Source organism: Carica papaya, chromosome 4 (genome assembly GCF_054855325.1).
Source record: "Carica papaya isolate Zhongbai chromosome 4, ASM5485532v1, whole genome shotgun sequence".
Classification (NCBI taxonomy): domain Eukaryota; kingdom Viridiplantae; phylum Streptophyta; class Magnoliopsida; order Brassicales; family Caricaceae; genus Carica; species Carica papaya.
In genome coordinates, this window is record NC_142312.1 from 12,630,284 (window position 1) to 12,650,857 (window position 20,574).

The 20,574-nt window shown below is 34.6% G+C and overlaps 1 protein-coding gene across 4 annotated transcripts in view; it reads left to right on the forward strand.

Annotated features, from left to right (window-relative positions):
* The first annotated feature begins 2,837 nt into the window (after positions 1–2,837).
* The window catches only part of HIT1 (Membrane trafficking VPS53 family protein), a 56,979-nt gene continuing 39,242 nt past the window's right edge, over positions 2,838–20,574 (forward strand). Inside the window, exons 1-6 of one of the 4 annotated variants that reach the window (XM_022035246.2) lie at positions 2,838–3,542; positions 4,453–4,550; positions 5,191–5,285; positions 11,132–11,188; positions 11,333–11,483; positions 13,222–13,292. In XM_022035246.2, the coding sequence (XP_021890938.1) occupies positions 4,502–4,550; positions 5,191–5,285; positions 11,132–11,188; positions 11,333–11,483; positions 13,222–13,292 (423 nt within the window). In that variant the 5' untranslated portion in view covers positions 2,838–3,542; positions 4,453–4,501. The remainder of the gene's footprint in view (positions 3,543–4,452; positions 4,551–5,190; positions 5,286–11,131; positions 11,189–11,332; positions 11,484–13,221; positions 13,293–20,574) is intronic. The other 3 variants (XM_022035249.2, XM_022035248.2, XM_022035247.2) reach the window with 3 other exon arrangements.

Below are 20,574 nucleotides of genomic sequence, written 5' to 3' on the forward strand. Positions count from 1 at the left end.
TAAGGTTACTGTTTCTTATTTTTGTTTAATAATGCAAGTAAGAAAATTTAAAGTCTCGTACATATGTTTATGTTTCATATTTAAGAGATATAATAATTCTGCAACTCTTTTATTATTAATAAAGATAAATTATTTTACTTAACTCGAGTCTATATGATTTTTAAAAAAATACTCTGGTCATTACTCTATAAGACGGGGAATGGTCTATGATAAGTTTCCATCCTCATGAGACTATTTACTAACTCCCCTTAATCATGCACTATCATATTTATTTTAATTTTAATAATTTTTTTTTAGTTATCATTTGTTTATTATTTATGTTTTAGTGCTTCTATTATTTTTAGTTTGTAGTTTTATTAGTTTTATTTAGAATCCCTAATTTTATTTAAGAATGTGTATTTTTTTTTGTTAATCTTATTTTGTTTGTGAGAGTTATTTTATGTGTTTATGACCTTATTGGTGAATATGTACTATTATTAATATTCTTCTAAGGCTATTCAACTCATTATACCATCAACCATCATACAATATTTAAAACATGCAATCTTCATTCAACAATCAAGCAACAAGCAAATGACAAATTAAAACATTCAGTATCACCATTTTTTCAAGTCTTCCTCTTACGTGATTATCAATCCCGATTCCTTAATTTTATAAACTTTATTCAAAACTTAATTAGGTTTTTTTCTTGAAAATATTTTTAAAAATATGAAAATGTGGTTTTGGGATAGCTACTAGATATACTTACCTTCTCAGATGACTAAGACATCAATTTACACTCTCCCCAATTTCATGGCATCGTGAAGCTATATATCAATTATTAGATACTTTTTTTTACCAAAATAATTTTATAATTACTAATAACTCACCCAGATTTCTAAGTCTAATTACTCAACTTACCTAAAATCAATCCTAAATCTAACTTAATGAATTAACACGAATATATGGATTTTTAGGAATTTACCTTCAACAGGTTTGGAATTCCCGAAAGAGATGCACCCCGCTTCGCCGTAGGAAGCAGTTGGCTTGGCATGAACCCCACAGTTATCAATGCGATAACCCAAAATGGTATCATGTTACGATTCTCTCCACCTCCCGACTACCAGTCCAATGTTTTTCTCGTTCACAACTGGAATACACATGTCATTAAAGATGAGTAATAATCGAAATGCTACAAAACAAAAGGAAAATGATTTTACCTTTGAATCCAGGGTCCTCGGATGTTGGAGCCACCATGCACCACCACGTGCGTCACCAGAATAGTCACACACTACCGCATGTGCCACCGTGATTAGTACGCGCCTTCGTGCGCACCAACAGTAGATCAAGCCACGCCTTTCCTCTTTTTTCTCTTTTTTTTTGTTTCTTTCTTTTTTTTTCATCTCTTTTTTTTCCCTTTTTTTCCTTTCTTATTTTTTCTTTTCTTATTTTTTCGTTCTCTTTCTTTTTTTTTCTTTGTTTTTTTTTTCCTTCTTCCTCGTGGTTGTTTCCTCTTTCCTCTACCATGTCCACCATTGCCACTGCATCAGATTCCTCTGTTCTATGAAACCATCGCACACGAAGTCCCTTCTTCCCGACCGCACACGTCGCACACTTATCTTCTCCGCAGGATCGCTACACATCGTGCCGGTTGTTCAAATATGCTTCCTCTCTCGGCTTCAATGACCCTCGACCGCACGTCGTGCACCATGGCCATTAATCCTTCGTTCTTTTCCCTTCTCTTCTTCTTCTTTTTCTTCTTCTTCTCCTTCTCCTCCTCATTCTTCTTCTTTTTCTTCTTCTTCTCCTTCTCCTCCTCCTTCTTCTTCTTATTCTTTTTCTTCTCCTCCTCCTCTTTATTCTTCTTCTTTCGCCCGATGATTTCCCCTTATCTCTCTTCATTTTTTTGTTGCAAGCCTCTCTCTCTCTCTCTTTCTTTCTCTCTATCTCTTATTCCCGCGACGTCTTCCCTTCTGCCTCGTCTTCCACCTTCGCGACCACCGCATAGTCCTCCACCTCACGCGGCCAAGGCTCCTCCCCTCTCTCCTCTCTCTTGGTCCCAATGCCGCCTGGGCTTCCCTGACTGCTAGGGTTCTTTTTTCCTCTCCGAGAGCTGAAAATGAAGCTTTAATATCGGCTTTTGGGAGTCGTCGGATCTGCAAGACAAATTTAGACTGTACGTTTTCAGATCTTGCCACGTGTACGCACACATGGCCGAATGACCTGGCCCACCTTGACACCTCACCTACTGAGGTGTCCTATATTTTCAAAATTACATTTTAGCTCTATTTTTAGTATTTATTATCATTTAGGTCCTTATTATTCATAAAATATCAATAAAATTAAATTTTTTCTTCATTTAAACCTCTAAAATTTTAATTAATATAATTTTATACTTAATTAAAATTTTAAATATCATTTTTTTTAAGTATGCAAAATTACAATTGTTACATAAAATATATTATGAAAATTACTTCATTTAATATTCTTAAATGTAAAAGATAGGTATGTATATATACTCTTTGTAAAATTACTTTATCACGTTAACTTTTTGTGTTTTATTTTTCCAGAAAAAATAAAATGGTTCATTATTACTATTGAAGAACATTAAACGATTAAAATATCAATCATCATTATTAAATTATTTTTAACTCTGCCTTTTAAAATCCAAGCCCAAATCTAAAACTAAGCCGAAAAACAATCAAATGTTTTTGGGAATTTTGAGCGCAAACTCAATCCACAACGACAGCCCAATTAGAACAACAAGGGCCAAGCAGCCCAGCCAGCATACCAAACGCGCTCAAAACGCACCGTTTTGTTGTGCTGTTTTTGTTTTTCCTCTTCCGTCGTACAGTGAGATAAAAACACAAGACAGAGCAAGAGCTGCAGAGAGAGAGAGCGGCATCCGGCTGAGGGCACGCGGAGGGGAGAGATCTATTGCATTTTTTTGGTAGGTTTAAAGAATCGGAGCCTGTAGAGAGGGAAGGGAGGCAAGACTAAAACAGAAACCTAGCTTCTGCCATGGTCGATAAGAAGAGAAGCAGGAGATAGTGTGAAGCAGAGAAAAAGCACTAGAAAAAGAAGTTGTTGCCTAGAAGCAAGGATCCAAGTAGAGATAGAAAGCTAAAGAAGATACTGAGAGATTAAGTGACGCTAGATGGGCAGGGAAAAGAACAGAGCGAGGGGGGACCGATTTTAGGAGAAGAGGAAATTTTGGGTTTTGAAGGTCTGATCTCAAGGTTGCGAAATTTAAGAAGGGTGAAGGTTGAGCCGAGACATAGAAGAGGGATTGAGAGCGCTCGGGATTGAGAAGAAACGAAGAAGGTAGAGAGTTCATTGGAGGCGGGGGGTAAGTCGGCATCGTGTTTCCTTCTCCATTTTGCATGCTTATTGGGAGGTCTTTTGTCCAAGTCAAGTCCATTTACCGTGATGAATGAAAATGGAATGGAGAGTTAATGATGGAAATCTCTTGTATGACTGGAATTTCATGCCTGCAATGAACTGGGATGAGTAATTTACTTCCAACTTGGTGAAATGTCTTAAGTATCTTATCAATTTCAATGGTGATAGTGCTTCTCTTTTCTTGACATTTAATCTTCGTACTACTTCGATATATATACTTCCTTGTTTGTCTTTGACTTAACAAAGAAGATGATGTTAGCTTTATCGATTCATTTCTTTCATGTTTCTTTCGGGTTAATGAAGAGTGTAATGAAGACGGCTATTACTTATAGAAATGTCGTTCCAACTGTTCATGAACTTATGGAGTTGTTACCTGGGATTCATATTCTTTGAAGTGTAAGGTTTTAGAAGAAAGCAACTAATTTGAAAAAGAAAAAACTGCGAGAACTGAGAGATCAAAAGGGAAATAAGCCCTTTAATGTCTTCTGATAATTTGATCTGCTGCATTTTTTTACTAATAATTGGGTTTCGTATTGCTGGTACAATTTCTGCTTCTGTTTTCTGAGTCTTCATTCATTTCCTATTGGATATTCCACTAACTAGTCGAGATGCATTAATTTCTAGCTTCAATCTTGATCTCTGAATCTCAATTTGAGTAAATGGTGTTTAATCTTTGTTCTTTTGGAGGGGTGATCTGGGCTTTTTCTTTATGTTTAGTGGATAAAAAAGGTTTGATTTAATAAAATGGAAAGACAGAGTTGGACAGAAACTGGAATTACCCTTTCGTTACAGAAAAGGTAAAACAGAAGGAGAAATAGAAAAAAGAGGGAGGAAAAGGGAGATCGTGCCGGGGAGAGAGACCTTCAGTCATTCCTAACAACCAAAAATTTACCTTGTACCTTCCCTCTAGGAAAATAAACTCACTGTGGGTCAAATATTAGAACTCAGTACAATGCTCTTCTTTAGATCTATCCTCACACCTCTATTTTGGCTTGAGTATATACTATATGTGCTTGCTGTGCTTTTCTTCTATTATTGTGTGATTCTTGACTTGCTTCGTCGTCTTTATAGACCTTCCTGGTAATTGGTACCCATTAATTGTGGTTATTATCTGCAAGTCATGGACAAGTCGAGTGCTCTGGAGTACATCAACCAGATGTTCCCAACAGGTGCATCACTATTTCTCTTTCTCGTATCATCATTCTTTTCCCATTTTTTATTGTTTTTCTTCTGGTTTAGGCATATACTAGTGGAATTACATATAGTTCTGTAAGAGTTGTACACCTGAGAATGAAATTTATTTTCTTAGAAAAGTTCTTATAAGAAATCATGATAAGATTATACATGTGAAGCTGTAGAATGCTAGTTTTCCATTCTTTTCATTCTACTGGGTTTCTTAGAAAAATCAGTCAGATGGTTAGTAAACTCAACTGGCTATGCTTCTCATTTATTTTCAAACTAAATAAGTTGGTGACTTGGATTCTTTTGGCATTTTCACTCCATTTGTTGCCAACTCCCCCATAAAATCATTAAATGGTAGATCATCTCATTGAGTTATTATGCCCCTGTCTTATCTTCTTTTTCTTTGGGTCATGGGAGTGGAAAACAAATCAATGCAATCCCTTTTATAGAATTAGATTTTTAGGACTGACCTTAAAAAAATTTTCTTCTTCCTTGTTCTTTTGCTTGGTGAATAGGGTCTAGCCTAAGCCTTCCTTTAAAAGAAAATAGAAGATCCTAGCCTTCTTTCTGGTTCTGGTCATTTAAATTTACTCGTCTAATGACATTGTAAATATGGTTGATATGCAGAGGCATCTTTATCTGGCGTCGAGCCACTTATGCAAAAAATACATAGTGAGATTCATCGTGTTGATGCTGGAATATTAGCTGCTGTTCGCCAACAGGTTGATACTTCTTCATTCTAGTTATTCGATGTTGAAAACTCTTAATATTTAAATAATTGGATTTTGTTGTCGTATCTGTTTGTGGTCTGTTCTGGCTTGAAGCTTTTTATGTTTTCAGCAGTCTTCTTAAAGCTTTGAATCTCTTTGGTTTGAAATCGAATATTAAATATTAGATATCTGGGAAGTTTTTTCTAGATATTTCAGGCCTTATAATGAATGGGAAACAGTAGGATAAATATATGAACTGAAAACTTTTGGATGATACTCATGGCAAGTAAAAGCAGTTACTTAGGGGAAGTTTGGCAAGTGTTTAATGATTTGTTGCACGTTAAGTTCTTGGAAATCTAAAGGAAGATGTCTAGAAATACATTTATAATTCATTTTCGTTTTAGTGGATTTGGATAAAAGCACAAACTTAAGTCTTCAATTTTACACAAAAGTTACCACTAATTTGCTACGGGAAGTTTAGCAGATAGTAAACAGAGACCCGTTCACTTATTTACAGGTACTTTGGTTTGCTAGTTAGATAAGATTGTGATGTAATAGCTATTCGGTGGGAGTGGAATAAGATTTTCATGGAATTGCAATTGCATTACATTGTTTGGTTCACAACTAGGGATACTAGTTATAACCTTTTACTATTAGTGGCTCTGCTGTAAATGATGTTAGAATATACCTGTAATTAGCTATAAATGACTAGAATTTCTTTTTTATTATATTTGGTCGAAAGTTAATTCTGATGCATTTTACAATTACATAATATATTCAAAATAATTAATAAATAATACAATTACCTGATGAATAAAATTTAAAATAATCAATAAATAATTAAAATAATGCAATTGCATAATAATTAATAATTATATTTCTCTAATATTAAATAAAATTGGAGAAATCCCAATAAAAAATTTAAACTTGTTCCAACATAATTTAAAATTTAATTTAAAAAATTTATGAATAGTTAGTTTCTAACATATAAATTTCAACATCTATTTGAGATTGGAAAAAATATTTTTGATCAGATCTTGTTGTTAGTTAATTTGTTGAAGTTGAGGTATATTACGTATAAAACAATATAAATTGAGGGTATAATTGATCAAAACTAAAAAGTAGTATTCTCAAGCTGTAGTAGTCGCGATTCATGACCCTTTGTGCATGAATTATGATGCAATATTTGCTGTAAACATAACTCTATTATGTTTCAGTGAACCCAACAAGGTTAAAGGGGAGTCTAAACCATTACACCTGTCAGGAATAATGTATTGTGTATATTATTAAACAATATGTCCCTAAAGATACAGGTTCTCTAGAGTAGGAAAAGGAAACCAAAAATTAATTACATATAGTGTATTTTACGTTAGTGCTCTTTAACATAATTCTCCTTAATAAATTAGACATATATTATATTCTTTAACACTCCTTCTCAATAGGAATGCTAATAGGTTTTACATGCCAGCTTACCTGTATTACTGATATATTTTTTTGTAAAATAGATATTCTTGATTTTGAGTAAGCAACTTCAATTTCAAGGAATATTTCCACTATTCCAATTTCTTAATCTCAAATTCCTTGTAGAGGCATTGTTTAAGAATGAGTTTTTCTTCTTCATTATCACATGTCACAATTATATTGTCAATGTACACTAGAAGAGTTGTAACTTCCCTTATATATAAGTGCTTGATAAGCATGGTATAGTCTCTTTGACTCTGCTCGTATCATGGGCTTAATATTACCTTTATGAATCTCTTAAATGATGTTTTGTTTAAGCCTATGAAGTGTCTACTTCAATTTACATACTTTGTTAGTACCTGCATTTTTTATAAGTAATTGGTGGGAAGAGAGCTAGAAGGGTTAACAAATTTTCCAGCGTGTCAGATATGGAAAGTAAAGGCACCTCCAAGAGTTGCTTTTTTGGCCTGGGAGGCGACTCGTGAATAAATTTTAACGATTGACAAACTGATGACAAGAGGCAAAATTATGGTGAATGGATGTTACTTCTACAAAAGAGCAGCTAAATCCTGTAATCATATTTCCTGTGGTGCTTAATGGCTTATGAATTGTGGACAATGATATACGGCCTGTTAGAGATTAATTGGGTTATTGCCAGAACGGTGATGCCAGAACGGTGAGGGATAAGATTTGTGCTTGAGAGAGGTTATATAAATAGAGAAACTTTATGATGTGGAACCTAGGATCAACTAATATGATCAAAAAATCCAACATACAATTTAGCACAAAAATTTAATAGTTAAACAAATTCTCACTACTTAACCCACAATCAACCTTTGATTGAGAATTAAAGTAATTGAGAAAAGAAATTAATAATTGATAAAACGCCATATGATTACCTCGATAAGGAGAACCAATTCTCCACTCAATAAGATGGTTGAAGAACCCTCTCAAAGAGTACTAACAATAGTTGAAAGCTACTAAGCAAAACTTGTATTTTATTTCTTGAAGTTGAAAACCATTTACGAAGGAAATTGTGTTCGGTTATGGAAGAATGAATAATCAAGTTTTCAAAATCTTTAGGATTCTTATTATTCATCTGATTAATATGCTTTAAAAGAGATGAATGTCTAGTTATGACTGTTTCAAGAAGCCCAGATGCTTCCCTCATATGAAATACCTGAGAGTCCATGATTGGGAGGACTTTTTTAGCTGTTTGCTTGTAATCATCTCGGTCATGGAATCATAGTGTGAGTTGCCCCCCTTTGCTTGCATCACTTTGTAAAGCTTATTTTGTTTACTATTTTTTTGGGTTTTATGAAAAGAAAAGAATAGTAGATATTTTCAGAGTATTGAGGGTGAGATGCCTAAAATCAGGAACTAATGATTTCATTTTTTTGGGTCCTTGATGTTGGGTCATGACTTTTATTTTATTTTTTTGAAATAAAAGTGTGAGGTTTGTCTATTAATGGGGTGCCAAGAGGGCACCGGCATATACAATTGGGTCATAACTTTTATAAAATGGAGGATTTTGGGAAGGTTTGATATATTAATACAATTGTAAATTTTTTGTAAATTGGTGGTACTCCTTGATACCTTGTGAATATACACTTTATACTTTTATTTCAAAAAATTTAGTACCTGCATTTTTTGAAAATTTCTAGTGCGGTTTCCGTATTAATTTCTTCTTGTAGGAAGACATTCTTCATATCAAGTTGTTGTAATTGCTAGTACAATTAGAGATAACAACACTCACACTTTGTTCATCTTAGTAACTAGTGTAAATGTCTCTTGATAATCTAGCCCCATATGTTTGGATATAATCTTTCACCACCAGCCTTGCTTTTTACTTCTTTATTGTTCCATTAGTCTTGTATTCTATGGTGGGCATTCACTTGAATCCCACGGATTTCTTCACTCTGGGCAAGTCCGTTTCTTCCAACTTCTGGTTCTTTTTATTTGCCTCCATTTTGATATTCTGATATTTTTTTTTTTTCATTTTTTACAAGGTAATGCCTCAATTAAAAAGTTGAGAGATAAAATCAGTATTCAAGCTTATGAGAAAATTTTTATGGAATTTAAAACATTTATGAAATGATACAAACTAAGATATTGGGTAAAGAGGATGTTTAGTGTACTCCCTGGTTCCTTTACTTGTTACGCTGAGCATATCAATATCAGGTTGTGTAGGATTATTGGGGCTTAACTCAATTCTAGAACTTGTTTTTGATACTTGAATCTGCTTCACTTGAAGATCTAGATTCTTCCTTCTTGAGTATAACTGTGTAAATCTCGGGTCATGTATGATTTCTTAGGTTGGTTGATTTTTTGGTGGGTTGTGAAGGGTTTCCTGTGGTGATGTAGGTGGAGATTGAGTAGGTGGTAAGGATGAAAGCTTGAGGTCCAATGAGAGATCACTATCCTTATCTTCCAATATAAGCTCCTCCTTGAAGATAAAGTTGGGAAAAATAAGAATTTGTCTCAGCAAATGTAGCATTTGTAAAAACATAAAAATTTTATATAGGCGGATGATAGCATTTGTACCTCTTTTTAAAAGATGAATATCTTACAAAGACACACTTTAGACCTATGATATTAAGTTTTCCTATTTGATGTGAATGAATATGGACGAAGACAACACATCCAAATATTTTAGGGACTAGATGGTTGGTGACACTGACTTTTGGCAAGAATTTTGAGAGTGTTATAATAGGGGTTTTAGAACCTAAAACATTTGAGGATAATCGGTTGATAATGTAGGTGGTAGTAAGAACTGCATCTCTCTAGTATTGTTTTGGGATATTGTTCTAGGATAGGAAGGCTCTAGTGATAGTGAAGTGACCATTTTCCATTCTGCCACATTGTTTTGTTGTGGGTTGTAGACATACAAGGACTCATGAAGCATCCATTCTTAGTGAAAGAAGGATGAAAGTGTGTGATAGAAAATGTGTTTGGAATTGTTTGTACAAAAGTTTTTGATATGCATTCCAAACTAGGTTTTTGTATATTGCGAAATTGGAGAAGTATGTCGTTCACATCAGATTTTGATTTTAGTAGAATAAACCATATAATTCTTGTACAATCATCAATAAAGAACACAACACCGTCGAGCCTTAGTAATATTCGGAATGTGGGATGATCCCCAAATATCATTATAAATTGATGAAAAATGAATTATAATTATTTTATTACTATTAGGAAAATTTACACGCTTATGTTTGTCAATTCACATATATTCCAGTGTAAATTTCTGTTAAAAATTCCTTAAGTAAAAGAGGGAACATAACCTTCGGATGAAAAAGATGGATGTCCCAGCCATTTGTGATAGAGCCAAAGAATATCAGATGAGTCCATAGTGATGGTGGAAAGAGATAACTTAGGTGCCTTCAAGTAGTATAATCCAATCTTTTTCCTTGAGTATTGGTCCCGCAAGTCATAATGAGAGGGAAGAAAAATTATTTTGCAATTCAAGTCCTTTGATAATTTGGTGACTAACACAAAATTAGTGAATTGTTTTTGAATAAAAGAGATTAGTGCAGAATTTAGGAACATGTAACACATTCTCAGTAATCAAATTGGGATCAATCATGATATTACCCTTTACTGCAATGGTATTTAAATAGCCATCATCAGTAACAATTTTTCTACTACTCGGACACGGAAAATATATGTGAAAGTATTTTGAAGAGTTGGTCATATGGTCAGTGGCCCTTGAGTCTGTCATCTATAATTGTTTAAAGGGTCTATATGAGACATTTAAACTATGTGAGAAAGGAAAGATACCTGAGTGGCTAATAAATCTTTACCTGTGGGTTTCTCCATGTCCTCAAGCTCTCGCATTTAGGAAGCTGTTACAGATTAGGAAACTCTTGCATTTAGGTCTTTAAATTGTTTTAGGGTCACTTCCTTTGTGGTTAGGTTCACTTTTTTTGTATTGGTATTTAGTATTACATTTAGGACTCTATAAACGGGGAGACTTAGTAGCATAACAGTTCTTTCCAGAATTATTAACTAAGCTTTGCTCAATTGGTACTTCCCTTTTGAAGGGTTCCGTGGTGACTTCGATTCAAGCCTTTCAAATGGCCTATGGGGCTAGGAAAAGATATGAATCAATTGCACTGCTGGAGTATTTTATTCTCTACTGCCCTGTTTTTGCCTTCTTAGCTCTCTTCCATGTGTTAGTTGTCTTTTTTTCTTCGTTCTACTTGTTTTCTTTCTGGTTTATTATTTCCTGTTTGATGCCAAGTTTCTTAGCTTTCTTTTGAAGTGTGGTAAAACAACAAAAGTCATATTTGCACCAGTTGCAGTGAGTATTGCAAATTCTTATATTCTTGTAAAGATGTAATTGCACGTGGTTAGTTTTTAGATTTTTGACGGATAAGCTATTTTGACCTCAGAGTAATTCAGGAACGAAAGCCAAGGAAGATCTTGCTGCTGCAACACGGGCTGTGGAGGTCTCAGTCTGTTGCATTCTCAAATTGTTATTTATGTACTTTTTTATTTATAACTGGAAGCCTTTTTCCTTTTTTTTTTTTCTAATTAGTCTTTTCTGCACTTCCTCGTTGTTCTTTTATTTTTTATTTGACTCTGCAAAGCAGGAATTATCTTATAAAATCCAAGAAATAAAAACCAAAGCTGAACAAAGCGAAGCAATGGTTCAAGAAATATGCCGTGACATTAAGAAGTTGGATTTTGCAAAGAAGCATATAACAACTACAATTACTGCTCTTCATCGCCTAACTATGCTAGGTTTGTTTTTATTTTCCTTTTAGTGGCCATAAAACGAAGTATGCATTAGTATCAGCCTCTAGTTAAGCTTGTCAGAGATAATGTTTTAAAGTTGTGATTTATCTTCTTTATCTTCTCCTTTCATAATGATTTATGCCATGATTTGACCTTGCATTATGAATTTTAATTATACTCAGTGCTAGCAGCTACAGAAACAGTCACATTCTTCTTTGTTCTTTGTGTTTTCTTTTGCCGAACCTTAGTCCATTTGTTTCTCTGCCATAATTTTGATATATATGCAGTTTAGTCCAACTGTTAAGCCACCTGGTAAATCTGAACCCTCCTTTTAAAAGTATAGTTGATACAGAAGAAGAAGAACCTAGGATGATATGTTTTAATATTATGGCATATTTCTACAAGTACGCATTTACTTATTACTAGGGATATTAAGCTTATCTAGAAACTACTCGGATGGTCTAGATGTATGCTAGTTTAGTATTTTTAGTTCTTATTTAGTTAGAAGTCTTGTTGTGTTATTTGTTTTGTATTTAACTATAGTCATATTAGGCTATATAAACCCCCTACAAGCACATTGCTGCTTCGTCATTATTAAAGAGAATGCTTATGTTAAAATTTATTAATTTTCTCTCATTGAAATTAGTGCCTAATTACTCTGTGATTGTGGTTGTGACAACCCTATGGTTATAGTTGCTGCCAATCTCTGTGATTGTGTATTGTATTTATATTTCATTTTCTTTAGTTTTTCTCTCTCTAAACTCTAGTAAATTATGTTTATCAATAGTATATTTATTGTCCTGAAATTCATGCTACTTGAGTTTTAACACGTTCCTTGCCTAGTAGATCACAATCGTATCTGTAATAAAAAACCGAAAACCCAAATATTTTCTTTTTAAGATATATGAGAGGGTGAAGCTAGCAAGACGGCTTTTCTGTTCACCTGCCTGCAATAGCTTGGAGTAGGATGGAATTCGTGAAAACTATTTGATGTGCTTATCTTCTCATGAGATTTCTCAATCAAAACAAGAAAAGTATGAATTAGGTTTTGAAAATCTTGTTTAAATAACTTGGTCGCACTCAGCTCATTTTCCAGACCACATTACATCATTTTTTTTTTCTCTGGAAGTGTACCAGGTGTTTTTCACCTACTTGTATGAAAACTCTTGCAAAAAAGAAAAAAAAACTTTTCCCCTTGCAGCATGCTATGATAAATATTGTGTAGTTTGCAGCACGTCTTGCAATATTTATAATGTATTATTTTTCATCAGACGGTTGTACATAGAGTAGGAATACCTGGTTTGTCTTCTCGATGAATAATGTTTACAAGAAATGCTATGCCCCTCTTTTCCATTCTGTATAATCTTCTTTTCTTATCTTCTTCAAGTTAATGAATGTTTCACCTCTTTGGAGTATGATCAGGACATGAGCAGTAAAATTATTTTCCACAAACATACAACAAAATGATTGGGGTTAAATCAGTTGGATGCCATTTGCCTAGGATTTTGACGTCCAAGAAAATTTATACTTGTACATTTACTACAAAGATGTTTTTTTTTGCTTGGAGGATATGTTAGCCTCTCACTTTCATCTATAACATCTTTCTTCCTCTTTAATAATATCTCAAGTTTCTCTCTCTCTCTCTCTCTTCTTTTTTTTTTGAAGATGCAGCATTTGAGTGCAAAATGATGAATATTTTTGTAGATAAATTCTTACAGCAACACTCTCTTTCTTGCCATGGCAGTCTCTGCTGTGGAGCAACTGCAGGTAATGGCTTCAAAACGACATTATAAGGAGGCAGCTGCACAGCTGGAGGTATGTTGTTTATTAGTAAACTATTCATTTTTTTTCTTCTCAGAGTTATGTTAAGTTTCCTTCAATGTTTTTGTGGAACATAAATTTCGATTGAGATCACGTAATCATGTACTCTGTTGTTAGTATAATTGACAGCTTCTAAGTATCAAATGTCGGGATCTTTTTTCTGTCTTAAAAAATGTCTTTTGGGAGAAACCAAACCAGTTTTTATTCTTATATATGTCTATCAACACTTTAAATCAACAATGAGAGTGTAAGTGATTTGTTGAGAAATTATATCATCACCATCATCCCTCTCTACTGCTCCTAAACCTCCATTTCAAGCTGGCCCGACCTTTAAAAGCAAAAAACTAAGAAATTAACAAGACAATCAAGCCATCAGCCAGGTCATCCTTTGTGAACCGAGATCCTATAAAACCCTAATGAGAAAAGCCAACCATACTAAAATTAAATTAATGGATTACCAGGTACCATAAAATCAACAAAACACCAACATAAGGTATCCCCAAGAGAAAATCAGAATAGATATGAAGAGGCAAATCTACCTTTTCTGGTATTGGGTTCCTTCGCAAAATCAACGAGCATTGTCTGGATAGGTTCTGGTGCTCGCCACAGTTGTAGCAGTTCCCGCCACCACCTCCACCTCCACCTCCACCTCCGCTTCCATATCTCCCACCGCCACCTCTGCCATAACTTCCTCCACCTTGAAAGCACTCTATCACCATATGCCCTGTGTCACCAAACTTGAAACAACCACCGCGGCTGTTGATCCCTCCTCCGTAGCCATCTCTTCCTCTGCCCCCTTTCCACTGTGTCCACCACCTCCTCTATGGCCACCACCACCATCATCTTCTCTCTCTTCCCCCCCGCCCGCCCCCCACCAACCCCCCAAATATCCACTGGTACACCTGCCACCTCATTGCCCTCTTCCATAGCTACCGCCTCTGCAGCTACTGCTTCCTTGGACGATGCTGTCATTAGGACCAGTGACATCTACGGCCATGGTTTGTCCATTGACAATCTCGATGATGAACTTGACCTGTTCTCCCTCACCAAGGCTCTTGAAACTCTCGTCGTGGATGGAGGACTTTGACCTTCCTACTTTGTTTTCAAAAATGTTGTCATTCTTCTTTTGAAAATGGAAGAAATGAGGCTTTTTGATTGATTGAAACTTCTCCCTAATTGAGTTTGAAAATTTCTTATTGTAGTAAAGTGAAATGATGAGGATTGTGACTCATCATCAACTATTCTTTGCCAGAAAGCATCTTATAGTCTCAGTTATAGTTTGTCTGGATTAGTTAGTATTGTTTATCATTTTAGGTGAGTTGAATGAAATCTTTTGATTTGTCTATGGAGAATAAGAACATCAATCTTATCTATAAACGCGAGCCCGGGAATATAATCATTTCAAATACTCAAAATCCAAGTCATTTTAAATCATTTAGAGAAGAATGGGGTGAAATAGCTGAAAACTCTTCTCTCTATACTATCTTACCAAGAAAAAGAATACCAACCAGTTAACTGAGAGGGTGGTAGATACTGTTTGCCGAAGATTCATCAAAATGCTAGTGTCAACAACTGTCCTTGTTAGAATATGCTGGAGGGATGAAGAGGAATGGTTTATTTGTCCTTTAGGGAGGGTTAGAACTGGAATGAGGATTCTAGAAGGAGTTTCGGCTGAGTATGCTGAGAGATGTACGAGAGCCAAGATGCATGAAGAGAGACTTGGAAAAGCCATGATTGTTTTTTTGAAATAAAAAGTGTAAATATATATATATTAACAAGGTACCAAAAAAACAGGGTGTACCACTCATTACAAAAGATTTACAAAGTACTTACTATGTCAGTGACATTTCCAAAATTCTCATCACTAATGATGTCATAGCCTTCTTCCCTCATAAAATTATTTGGAACTCTCTCGCCCCACCCAAGATTTCTGTCTTTGCTTGAAAAGCTGCAATAGATAACATTTTTACACTTGATAACCTCATGAAAAGGGGCTTTGTCTTGGCTAACTGGTGTGTTATGTGCAAGCAGAATGCTGAATCTTGTAACCATCTTCTCCTCTGGTGCCCCGTCTCCTATAATCTGTGGTCTATGATTTACAAGCTGATTGGTTTTTCTTGGGTTATTGCTGGCTCTGTAAAAGAGGAGTTACTTGCCTGGGAAGGCATCAATTTCTTCAACAGATGACACAAAATTATTCCTCTTACTATCCTCTGGATCATTTGGAAGGAAAGAAACTACTGAACTTTTGAAAACAGAGACACTAACATTACTTCTATTAAGGACAAGTGGTTGCACTTTTTTGGTTCCATTGTTCTTGGTCATAACCTTGTCTCTTTTAATGATCTTGGTTATATTGTAGATATTCTTACTGACCTATAAATTTCTTTTGTACACGGGTTCGTCCCCTTGGCGTCTCTTTAATATATCTTCTTACTTTTATCTAAAAAAAAAAAAATTAATGATGTCATAGCCTAACAAAATAAATCCAAAATAATGCATCCATTTATCTTTTAATCTGTACAAATCAACATCTTTACCCTCAAAAGCTTTAGAATTTCTCCCTTTTCAAAGAACCCAAAAAATGGTCAATAGAATCAATTTAGTTTAACTTACTATCTAATTGCTTACCATCCCAAGTCCATAATTCCTCTCCAAGAGACCCCGCCACAATCCAATTGATACCAAGAAGATAATAAATGAGACTTCAAAGCTCAACTGCCACAGGACACTACAGCAATGCTCGATTCTTCTGCTTTCTTACACAAATAGCACCTGTTGGGAATGAACATACCTGTTGCTTTTAATTTATCAGTAGTCAGTATACATTCCCTGCAGGCTTCCCATGCAAAAAACGCAATTCTTGGTGGTGCTTTAGTTTTCCATATCTGTCTCATAGGGAAATTTTGTAGCTGAACAAGATCTGTCCTGGTTAACTGACTGTAGTAGGACTTTACTGAAAATTTACCACTTTTTCCAGGTTCCAAACAACCCGGTGAAGCAAGCAATTGCAACAAATTTTCATACTTTTTGACTTCCCAATCTTGCAAATTTCATGAGACATTAATCCACCAATCCACACAACCATTATTGATTCTGTAAGCATCCTGGACAAACAGATTTTTCGTCTGTGCAATGGCAAAAATTCTGGGATATTTGCTTTTCAAGCTTTCATTCCCAATCCAAACATCACTCCAGAACAGATCTTGCTAAATTGATTCCATGATGACTGGAGAGAAAGTAGCGAGGGATGCTTATGATCTGGGAGGTAGTGGAGTAAATTATGGGAAGGTCTTTTCAGTTCTCAAAGAGGTTGAAAGTAAGCTTAAAAATAAGGTTTGGCTCAATTGTCTTTGATCCAGACAGCACCTAGTTGGAAGATAAATAAGGCTCATCACTACCTCTTGACAACATAGGGTGTGTCGATAGGAAGGAAGGTTCAATGGCCAAGCAGGGAATTAAAGATGACTTTAACAAGTCGTTAGGTGTGTCAGTCTCTTAAGAGGTTGAGAGCTTGGTTCTAGGGGATAAACAAGGAGCTGATAAGGAAGTGGAGCTCAAAAGGGACGATGCTTTTGTTGTGGAAGAAGAAGAAGAAGAAGAAGAAGAAGAAGAAGAGGCAATTAGAAGACATAATAAGTCTTTTTGGTGAAGGGTAGCAAGGGTTTGCAGTTTTCTTATCTTAAATTTGGTTTAAGACCATAAGGGGGTTGTGGTAATTGGCGATTTTGATTTTGAAGATTATCTTATCTTATCCATGTCTTCGTTTGATATGGCAGATCTCATACATGAAGACAACTTGTTGGGAGGATAATAGGAAGAATGAGAAATGGATTTATAGAATTAGAATATGAACATGGCGCAAACAGAGGAAGATAGTAACTTTGTGAGTTTGGGCTCTTTGAAGAGCAAAGTCCTTCTGGGCAATGATTAAGTTGAGATTATGAGAAAACTGCAATGTATTGTTGGGTGTACCATTGGAATGATGCTACTGCAAGAACTGTGACTTTATAAGGGAGTACTTCCTTTTGACCATATTTTGTTTAATCCTTACTCTACTTGCCAGATAATATTATGAATGAATCTAGTCTTAACATGGCAACTTTTGTAGTGGGGTTTGAAATATAAATATGGACAAAGGAATTCTACCATTCTTAGGTGGAGGATACACAAGGCAAATGAGATACATCAAGATCCAAACCTTTTTATCTAGTCAATTGAGACAGATGTTTAGATCCCAGTAATATCCTTCAAGAAACTGGACTTCTGATTGGTGGACTCATGTTGGAAGGAAGTGATGGTGTGGGTTTCTCTGATGGCTTATGTCAGAAAGAAGGGGCAAGACCAACACTAAGATTAAGAGACTGGCTTCTGTTTCTCGATACGGAGGATCCTAAGGTTCGGAGGGGTAAAGGCAATGTGATATTTTGTTATTTTAATAGGGCCAAATTTTTTGTTATTGAACCTCTATTACTGCAAAGTGTTTGGGATACTAGTTTTAAGGATTGGTCTTTTAGCCCCTTGTAGAGATGATAAGAGGCAGGTACGGGTGTGTATATCCACTCTGCTACCTGCCTACTTAGGAAAGTCCCATACGGGTGTGTATATCCACATGTTTCTTTATTCACCACCAACAAACTGGGTAAAATTTTCTACTTACCACCAGCTCTAATTATCCATAGGCACTTGTTTGTTCACCTACCCACCCAACCCTGAAAACCTACGCTATTTGCCCATTTTTTATCCTAAAAACTCTTATAAAAATATTGAAGAAAAAATTAAAACTTAATTAAACAATCTAAAGTATTAATTAAAATAAAATATAATTTTAAATAATATTGAAACATAATCTACTCAATAATAAATATAAAATAGCATTACAAAAGTGCGACTAACATTTTAACTAATTAGAAAACTAAAGCATTTCAATTACAACATATTTTTGAATATTAAGCATAAAAGATACAAAATATTTATACATTTATTAACTTGCTCAATTAATCATGTAGATCACTTTTTTGAGATAATATATTTTTTTGGTTGTTTGGAAAGAAAGGAATTTGAGAGCTTTTGAGGGTTTAGAGGTTGATAGATATAAGCTAAGAGATAGGTGGTTCAAATATTTTGTGTCTTTTATTAACTTGCTCAATTAATCATATAGATCACTTTTTTGAGATAATATATTTTTTGGTTTATTTGGAAAGAAAGGAATTTGAGAGCTTTTGAGGGTTTAGAGGTTGATAGAAATAAGCTAAGAGATAGGTGGTTCAAATATTTTGGGTGTTTTATTTTAGAATATGACATCATTAGAGATGAAAGTTTTGGGAATGTCATTGATACCCTCACAACCTTGTAAACTCTTGTGTATACGGGCGATACCCCCTTTGGTACCATACTAATGCATTTTTAACTTTTTCTTTCAAAACAATTTTTTTTTGGGATAAATTAATCATATACATCATAATATGTAAGTATTTGGATTTGTAAGTAAAAATATTTGGACCAAATATTTATTTGGTTAAAAACATTGATTTATATATCAAAATTGGTTATTATTTAAAAAAAATATATAAAAAATGTTTAGGCATTATATTTTATTGGAGTAAATAATTAATTTTACAAAATTTATTTAAAATTTATATTTAGTTTAATTAGAAGAGAATAAAATTATTTTATGAAATGATAATGATAAGCTTGCTTTTAAAGAGAGCTAATTTAAGTAGAATTACGAATAAAATTAAAAGTTTATTAATCATATATATATATGGTAGGTTGGGGTAGGGCCGGACGTTATAGGTATATCATTTAATCCTTCCTCCCTTTACCTGTTTCATATTTTGAAACCCACGGTCTAGTAACTTTTTAATTACATATTTTATTTGTCCTCATTAACTCGTTAATTACCAGTTTTTGCGCTTCACGGATGGTAGGGCTAGTGGGTATCTCACCCTTATGCCCCATCTCTAGCTTCTTGACAGGGGCCCTCTGGAGGTGTTTGCCTAATGTCGTATAATAGAGTGGCTTCTTACATTGATTACGTTGAAGGTTCCTTCTCCCTGTTGGTTCTTTTGAATATTAGGGGTGAAGGATTATGGCAACTTACTTGTGTTTGTGGCCCTAATAGTGTTTTTCACTATGTTGGAGAGGAATTCTCTTATGTAAGTGGTCTATGTAGTCCTTTCTGCTGACTTGGTGGGAACTTTCATATATGTAGATATCTGTCTAAGAAGTGGGAAGGTAACAAATTGATAGTTATTATGGGGGCTTTAATGATTTCACCCAGAATTGTGAGCCTAGGGAACCCTTTTCAATGCATAGTTTACCTAGCTGGTTAATACGACAGAGTGGTTTCGTCTCATACTGATTGCTTTTTTGTCTCCACTTGCTGGGAGATACATTCCAGGATTTAGTCTAGGAGGTCCTTCCTCGTGTTGTTTCGAATCATTTCCCTATTTTTGTTTTTAGTTTGACCAGGTAGGTTTTGGTCCCACTCCATTCTATTTCCAAAACATGTGCTTGACCCACTATAGTTTTGTGGAAAGTATTAGGCATTGGTGGAGGGAGTGTAATACAGAAAGGTGGGAGGATCTTAGATTCATGAGGAAGTTGCAATTTCTTAAGGGAAAATTGAAGGTTTAGAATAAGGATGTTTTTGGTGACCCAAGAATTAGGAAGAATTTTATTCTTCAAGAGATATCTGCTCTTGATAGAGTTTTCATAGATAATAATATCACTAAGGATCAAATAACTTGGTTATCTTCATTTAAGATGATTCTGAAGAAGTGTTTATTAAAGAGGACTTCAGTTGGTATTTAAAAAAAAAAAAGAGGATTTTAGTGGAGAAAGAATAAGGTGAAATAAATTAGAGACGGCGATGCTAATTCTAGATTCTTTTATCAAATTGTTAATGATAAGAGAAGGAACAGCTATATCAAGGAGTTAGGATTGGATGATGGCATAATTGAACGGATCAAGGGATGATAGGGACGATGATTACTGAGTTTATAAGAAACTTTATGTAGGAGATTACATTCATTGTTCTTTCATTAAGGGGCTTGATTGGTTGCTGATTGGTGTGGATAGAGCTAAGTAGTCTGAAAGACCTTTCTAGGAATTTGAAATTAAGCAGGCTGTGTATCTCAGTGCTAATACAGTGCTTCGTCTAGATGGTTTAACTAATTATTTTTTTCAACGGTGTGGGGACATTATCAAAGATAACATGTTAAAGGTTTTTGATGAATTTTATCTCAGTAGAAAGATTGGCATTAGTACGAGT